This window comes from Austrofundulus limnaeus, unplaced genomic scaffold, assembly GCF_001266775.1.
Source record: "Austrofundulus limnaeus strain Quisiro unplaced genomic scaffold, Austrofundulus_limnaeus-1.0 Scaffold90, whole genome shotgun sequence".
Taxonomy (NCBI): domain Eukaryota; kingdom Metazoa; phylum Chordata; class Actinopteri; order Cyprinodontiformes; family Rivulidae; genus Austrofundulus; species Austrofundulus limnaeus.
The window spans coordinates 154,828-162,649 of record NW_013952492.1 but is presented as its reverse complement, the minus strand read 5'-3'; the positions used below and the strand labels follow the sequence as shown (position 1 = coordinate 162,649).

The 7,822-nt window shown below is 42.7% G+C and overlaps 1 protein-coding gene across 1 annotated transcript in view; it reads right to left on the bottom strand.

Annotated features, from left to right (window-relative positions):
• Positions 1–7,822, bottom strand: part of LOC106520279 (membrane-associated guanylate kinase, WW and PDZ domain-containing protein 2) — a gene marked incomplete in the record, with an annotated part of 91,877 nt that overhangs the window by 21,149 nt on the left and 62,906 nt on the right. The window contains 5 exon segments of the mRNA XM_014012256.1: positions 476–644; positions 769–1,298; positions 5,743–5,925; positions 6,338–6,459; positions 6,886–6,943. Coding sequence (XP_013867710.1) covers positions 476–644; positions 769–1,298; positions 5,743–5,925; positions 6,338–6,459; positions 6,886–6,943 — 1,062 coding nt within the window.

Below are 7,822 nucleotides of genomic sequence, written 5' to 3'. Positions count from 1 at the left end.
CGATATATACCGTTACCGTGAAGGGATTCAATTTATACTGTGATATGAATTTGAGGTCATACCACTCAGCCCTACGCCTTATATATAAATTTGTATTAGCTCAGGTGCTAATGCGAAAAGCTAACAGGCGAAGCTGAAGTTCTCCTTCCAAGAAGCAGCTCTGTTGTCCTCAATTCACATTTTCAGTGACAGAGTCATTTCTACATCCTCCTCTCTGTCAAAACGCTCTGGTTTCATTGAAAATGGCTGATTGTCAGATATTGTCCAAGAAAAAACAAAAAACAAAACAAGYTKTGCACCAGCAGAGGACCTTGAACACGTCGTCATTTACCCRGTATGCTTTGCGGTGTAAATAATACAGTGCCATTACAATGATCAAATGTAAACAAAGTAATTAATAAAATGTTTATGAAATAAAGTCTGRTGTTACAACTAGACTGGACTCCCTTTAAGAGATAATTCGTCAGTATCTTACCTGTTCCTCCTCTCTGTATGAGGAGTGTGGCCTCTGCTCCCACAGGACACTCTTTGAGCAGCTCCACCACTCGTCCGTGTCCCGCTGCAGCTACGGGCTGCTGGTTCACCTCCAGGATCAGGTCTCCTTCGATCAGRCCTGATGCTCCCTGGGAGCCTGGATCTAACAGCTTCAAACACATCAACACATCCAACATCACTCCTCTGACTCACAACAGTATCAACACAATGAAAAACAAGCTGTGTTTAAAGGTTCACTGTGTGTATTTATGATAAGTGGGATGAGGAGTTCACCTGTTTAACTCGCTGACCAGTCGGACTGTCTGCAATGGTRAACCCAAATCCCTCTGCTCCTTTCACCATGGTAACAGTCAGTAGGTCCGCCCCTGATGCTGTTGCCCCGGCAACACCCACCGTCCCAGAGGAGGCCATGGAAACGTTGTCGTCTCGAGGCGTGAGCGCCGAGGCCGAGCCGGGTGTGGTGGGCGGCAGCGAGGAGCCGTCCAGGTGCGTGTCTCCAGGATGAGAGGCTCCGGCCTGGGCCAGGGCCTGAGGGGGGAGCTGGGAGCTCAGCGACAGGTACTCCAGGTACGGGTCGTAGCCGCCGCGGCCGTTCACCACCAGCGGGCGGTGCTCCAGGCCWATGGGCGTGAGGGAGGAGCTCGCCGCTGCGCTCGGGTCCTCGGGGTCGAAGGGCAGCGGGTATCCTCGGCAGAGCACCAGGGTCACGCTCTGGCCGATGGGCACGGACTGGAACAGCTTGACCACGTCGGCGTGCGTGGTGCCCAGCACGCAGATGTCGTTGATGTAGACGATGACGTCCCCTGAGAGAGGAGAGACCAGCAGCTTTACTCACGCCGGCTCACACATCGTCTGCTGCCAGCGGTTCAGCGGGGAACCTGCCGCGCTCCAAAAACACAACGTGTCACAGCCGCTTCGTTTCTGTGGTTTCAGAACGAGATGCAAAAAAAACAGAGGAAGCCCCGAGCCCCTCCAAAGAGCTGGAGAGCGACACACGACCATCTGAAGACCGCTGAGAGCATCGACAGCAACAGGTGGAGGTGACAACCATCTGCTGCTGAAACAGCAWCCAGTCAGAACCCTTCAACCACAAAAAACTCAAATATGTGAACAATTACATCGAAACGAGCTAACAATGTTTGTTTCTTTCCAAATGGAAATTCTTAATATACAATTATTTGAGGTTTCCTCTTTATATTGACATCAACAGTTACTCAAAAATTTACATAAAATTAGGATTTAGATCAAACAGTAATGTTTTATAATAACCAACAAGACAAATTAAGTCATATCTCTGGATAAGCTCATGATATCAGAATGATCCAGGTATCAAAATGTAGCTTTTAAAGCAGGAATCTGAAAATGTAATTAAGTCATTTTGACCAAATTTGACTTAATCCTCATTTTGATATGATGGGTCAAATTTAAAAACGTCTTTTAGGATTTACATCATGTATGATGGATGATGATTATTTTTCCTCTGTCAGTGATGAGCTGAAATAAAGGCAGAAGACAGGCGGTAAAGTTTTTGTCTGTCTGTGTGCTAATAAAACATCYCATGATTCACTGAAAAGATTTAAATGAAACAAATACATCTGATGAACGTTTGGAGTAAAMTTGATTCAAGATGGCCGCCACAGCTACGTGATGAAAACGACCGTAATTTAGTCAGTTTTACAGTTATTGAGCATAAAGTTTGTGTAGTTGTAGCTGAGAGTCATCCTCCACACAGAGCCTGACATTAACTGTGGGAGTCGACGCTGTTTGTCTCATAAGACGTTTGGTGTTTGATTTACTGAATTTCAGATACGTTTTTTTTATTGATTATAATAATTAGCTTTAAACAGTAAGAGAATCAATAAGTCWATTTAGTGTTAGTTTCTRGAACTTACTTCCTTGTTTAATGTGACATCATATCCGGGGCTGGGATCAGGTTTTCTATAAACATCATAGAAACATGTGATTCTGGGCTATTTCCTGGGTCTCTGAAGCGAGGTCGGATTTAGAAAATGGACCAGATCTGAGTTGTGTGGCAAAATCTACACCTCTGTAAATAAATCTTCAAGGCTGAGAACTGAATGAATTTCCTGCGCATATTATTGAGCATGATCTTTCAGTCTGTTAGCAAAATATCTCCTGAAATATTTKAATTAAACTGTCAGAAGTGTATCGCAGGATGTACCTCTAAAACAGATTAACTTTCAGAATCACTTCAACTCAAGATGGCCGCCACAGTCAACCACATTTAGCTAAGTGAAAAATGACATATAAAAGGTGTTGAGCTGAATCTTAGTGTGGTAGTAGTTGAGTGTCATTTATAACAAACTCTGAGGGCAAACAGATCAATCAAAATCTTTAAGAATTTGGCACAAAAGGCTGCAGACGCTTTGCATTCCTTCAAGGAACACGGGTTTCATTGAGTTTTAATGATGGTGTGTTTGATCGAGTGATCGCATTAATCAGCTTCAGTAAAYGTTATCTTCACTGCATTAAAAAATAAATAAACACAGTAAGGGTTCTTCTCTAACTGGATCCTCTGCTGTAGTTTAAACGTGTGGAAGGTTCGAAGTTTCAGCACCATGACAAATGCAGCTGCCTCAAATACTTCATTTCACACTTCTGGAGGCACTCTCTGGAGCAAGTGCCAACACGCACACGCTCCCGTGAGTGTGTGTGTGTGTGACGTCCACCATACATGTCAAATCCACAATCGTACACAATCCCTGAGAGCGCCGCCCGCCGCACAGCTCAAATAGGCCCGGCTAATCTCAGCCGGGGAGTGTCTGCGTGTGAGCGGCAATGTCACAGAGTGCAGACGAGCAAATTGGAGGGAAAGAAATCAGAACAGAGCAGAAAGTAAAAGGCTTGGCGGACCAAGAATGAGAAAAAAAAATAATAAAACAGAGGGAGGGAGAAAGAGATAACGGACAAAAACATACAGAGGCTGAGAACAGAGAAGAGGTGTCAGATAGCATGCTTAGATAAGGAAGCATAATAAAGCTGGAGAGACAAGAAAAGTGATGGAGATAAAAAAAACAGGGATAAGAAAGCAGATGAAAGAGAAACTGTCAAACACAAAAACAGAGAGAAAAGGTCTGAACGAGACGTTTAGGTTCCAGATCAGACCAAAACTGAACATCTTCTCTGTAAAAGGCTCAGATTGAACACTGTAGGTAACTTCATCCAGAAGAACCAGCAGCTGAAAAGATGGACGCCAGAGAACAAACACTGAGAAGATGCAGCTGCTCCTGTAGACTTTAAACCTGATGTGGTTTTGAGATTCAAAGCACAAGTGGATAATTTTATAAAAACAGGTGCAATTTTACACAAGTTGTTTCTGAGAATCCATTGAATTCTGCACCTGCAGCACCACTTTGACAGCAAGAAAAGATCTCATAAAGTAGGTATTTTTGCCAGTAAAATAATAAAAAAAAAAAAAAAGAAGCCAGATTCTAAGAAATGTTAAGTTCCACTAAACCTGGCTGAGGTTATTTAAAGTTTGTCCTCGCCAAATACAGATCTCAAAATTTGGAAGAAAACCTAAAAGAAGCTCTCGTCTGGAAGAAAAGGCACAAATATAGGGCACCATGAAWAATTCTGGGAATACAGAAACCTCTACTTCTAACTCTGACTTTTTCAACCCGATTTTAAGTTTTTGGAGTAATTTTGTTGACAGCAGAGATGCAATTTAACGTAAGAGCTAAAACTTTTATCAGATGCACATAAGAAGTGTTTGTGAAATATTTAAGAAAAAACCTTAGCAGATAAAAAGCCAGGAGACCAGAGGGAAAAAGGTTCTGGTTTGAAGATCTACGGCCGAACTTCTAGGTTTGTGCAAATCTACATTTATTATATTTGGTAGAGGCTGAAGAGAAGCTCGGCTGTTGAAATCTTACATTCAAACAGGGCGATGCTGCAGAACTAATCTAAGGATTGCAGCTTTGAAACAGCTTCAATCCTTCAAAAATCAGTCAGATACATTAACCTGACCCACCGCCTGTTTGTGTCTCAAAGTCTCAGTAAATAAATAAATTCTACCTTTGTTTAAAATTTTCTTACGTTATATCTAGAAAAAWATATATTTGTAATTCTAATCCTTCTAATATCCWTTTTCCTGCCGTGGTGCTGGAAATCCTTCCTTTAACGTTTAGCATCAATGTGAAGCTTGAGAATTCTTTTTAAAACTAGCTTGTTGCTAGCCAGGAGACGAATCACTAAATTTCTACAAACTCTGTATTTCCCCCGGTGTACTATCAGCCTGGTGGGCCGCCACGCTTTACTCTCGGCCCTGTCAGGCTAAGCGTCTCAAAAGAAGCACGCACCCTCCCCATTACTTCCAGATGGRGAGTGRAGATTGTGGCAACCAGATAAGTGGCTTGGACCTAGCWCTTTCAACATATCACTCCACCACCGAGCCATTTCCAGGAGGAAACCCTGAAACTATGAACTGTTTTGAAGATTTGGAGATGGGCAGTTTGAAAATAATAACTCAATGTTGGAAAAAATTCCTTATTTTTCCATCACGGATCACTAACGGCTGATGAACCGAGTGTTGGACTGAAAGGGGCCGGGATGAAACTGGACCACTGCTGTCAACTCCAAAATGATTGGAACTGTTTTCAAACCCCTGCAATCTACTTTGGTTGTGTTCAAAGTAGCTGTTAGCTCGTCAATTTGGTGAAAAAAAATTTTTTTTAAACTAAGACACAAAGAGAGGTTCAAACAGCCATCTGTGACAAGAAGTATATTACTGACTTCTAATGCTATCCACAGATCTGAACCATCACTTTAATATCACCTCGTCGAACAAAATGTCCCAGTTTCCTGAAATGATTTGCAGCTGACAATTTAATATTTGATGAGAAATACTGAATTTATATTATAAAAAAACGGTTTTATTCACAGCATCACTTAATGACTGAAAAGAAATCAGAAGCCAACTAAAACAAAGAACCGTTTTTGGATCAGTGCAGAAATGTTCCGTCAACGCAGCCCCAAAATCTATCTCACGTTAATACTCTTAAAGCTCAACAGGCCGGTAAAACCCTGTTGTTCAGTGAAACTGAAACCATGTCACGATAATCTCTTTCCATTTGGTCTTCTAAAGCAAGAGATGAAGTGTCAGAATAACGACGCTGCACTGAAACATTTCCACAAACACASTTCTCCGCTTAAAGCAGCCAGTTTGTTTGAGCTGCAGTTTATTTCCAAACCGGGTGTCAGTGTGTGACCAGTACAGATAATTACCCGTGTCCATTTTTCCGTCCTGAGCGGCGGGCCCGTCTGGGATAACGCTCTTCACTTGCAGGAACTCGTCGGGCTCGTCGCCTCCAATAATGGTGAAGCCGAATCCCATGTTGCTCTTCTGCAGGGCTGTCGACAGGAAGGTGCCCTTCAGCTGGGTCGGATCCCTCGTAAACAAGGGCTTTTCTGCATTTAGAACAGGTGGTTATATTTCAACACAAAACCTTGAACGTTTTGTTTCGTCACACGCTTCCTGCTCCGAGTGGGAGCTGAAAATCAGTTTTTTATATTCTCCTGATGGACCGACTCGCAGGATGTGTCACTCAAAGCGGTGCGTAATGCGCCGGGGCTCATATGTCATCATGCCCTGGATTATCGCACTGGAAGCCTTGGGGTGAGCATGTTCTTTATAGTCTGCACTTCCAGTGACTTCCATCCAACCCTATAAAGTAAAATGTGACATCTAACCCAGCCGATGCTCATAAAACTGCCCACACAAACACTCTTYTTTTTGCCCAAATGACCCAAAACAGTGGGCTTTGCTTTTCACACTTTCATTTTTCCCCAACCCAGTGAGTAAAGAGCTACAGAACCGTACCTCTGTATATCGTGGGTAAAGGTAGAGCAGAGAGKCCCTGGCTCTGCATCTGTCTCTGCTGCTCCAGGCGCCTCTTGGCTTCCAGAACCGGATTCTCAAACTGAGTCCTTCGATTGATGTGGCTGAGGAAAAAAACAGCCTCGTTAGACAAGATTTGTACATAAAAAAATAAAATCCTTTTATCCAAATGTGACAGCAGTGCAAAGGTTTGTAAAACATGGACCACAATATTTATTTTAAACTGGATTCGCTTCACAGTAACAGAAATCTTACTCCTCCTTGAACTGCAGCCTCCTGACATTGTTGAGGGCCTTTTTCTTTATAAATAAACAAATCACTAAAAAAGACTGAAAACTAGAAGATTTATTTATACAATCAGAGAACAGTTTTGGACCGTCTTGCAAAGGATCTTGTGCTTATTTCTTATTTTTCTGTCTTTCTTGGTTAAAATGACAACCGTTTAACTTTCAGGGTCATTAAACACACCTTAGACTGGGGAGGGGACGGGGTGCTTCGTTTCAGAGCACCAGACTAACGAGGAAACTTACTCTACGTAGTAGCTGCCGTAGATGGGGTCGTCTATCTTCTCCCAGCCGTAGGGCAGCTCTGAGAGAAAGACCAAAAGAAGTGGAGTCAGTTTGAGCTGGGAGCAAGAAGAAGAGCCTGAATAGAACCACTCAGGAGAGACTACATGAATCCCGGGGGGCTGGTGGACAAACCCAAAGACACTTTTTAACGGACRAACACTTCGATCAGCGGCAACACGAATCACCGAGACACGAATCACAACAAAGAGTCCATTCAGAGAAAGAGGAGGGAAAGAACACTCTGCCTTTCCTTTCTTCCTCCCTTCCTTTGTCCTCCCTTCATTGTGAACACAAATCCTTCAAGGCGGCATACCTCCATCATACTACTTCCTGTTTATTTTCTTTTCTTTTACACATCCACTTATTTTCGCCTTGAATAGTTTTCGTGTCTGCTCTGTTAATTATCTCCTCTTCACCCACTTCTCCTTCCTCTTCTCTTCACTTCGTTCGTTCCTTTCTTTAAACTCATTTCTCCTCCGACTTCAAAGGAAGTGGGTCAGATAAAGTTCCTGAACTCTGCTTGATTCGCTCCTAAATACCTACAGATGCTGGCAGTCATTTTAAAACACAAAACAAACCAATTAAATCTGTTTTAGAATTTAAAATCGTTAGATATTTGTTTCATCACATAGCTTACTGCCTTCCCACTTTTAAAAAATAAAATCAAACAGGTGTTGTTTAAAATTAGCGTTCCTCTACAAGTGTTTGTGAACCTTTCTCCTCGTTCTGCCGTCTGAATCTGGATGGACAAATCTGATGTGTCAGAATGACTGAAAAGGAGAAAAAAATGCAGAAACAGTGAGTCATCAAGGACTCAGTTTGACCCTCGGCTAATTGAGGAAACGCAATTACACAAACACACACACACACACACACACACACACACACACACACACAC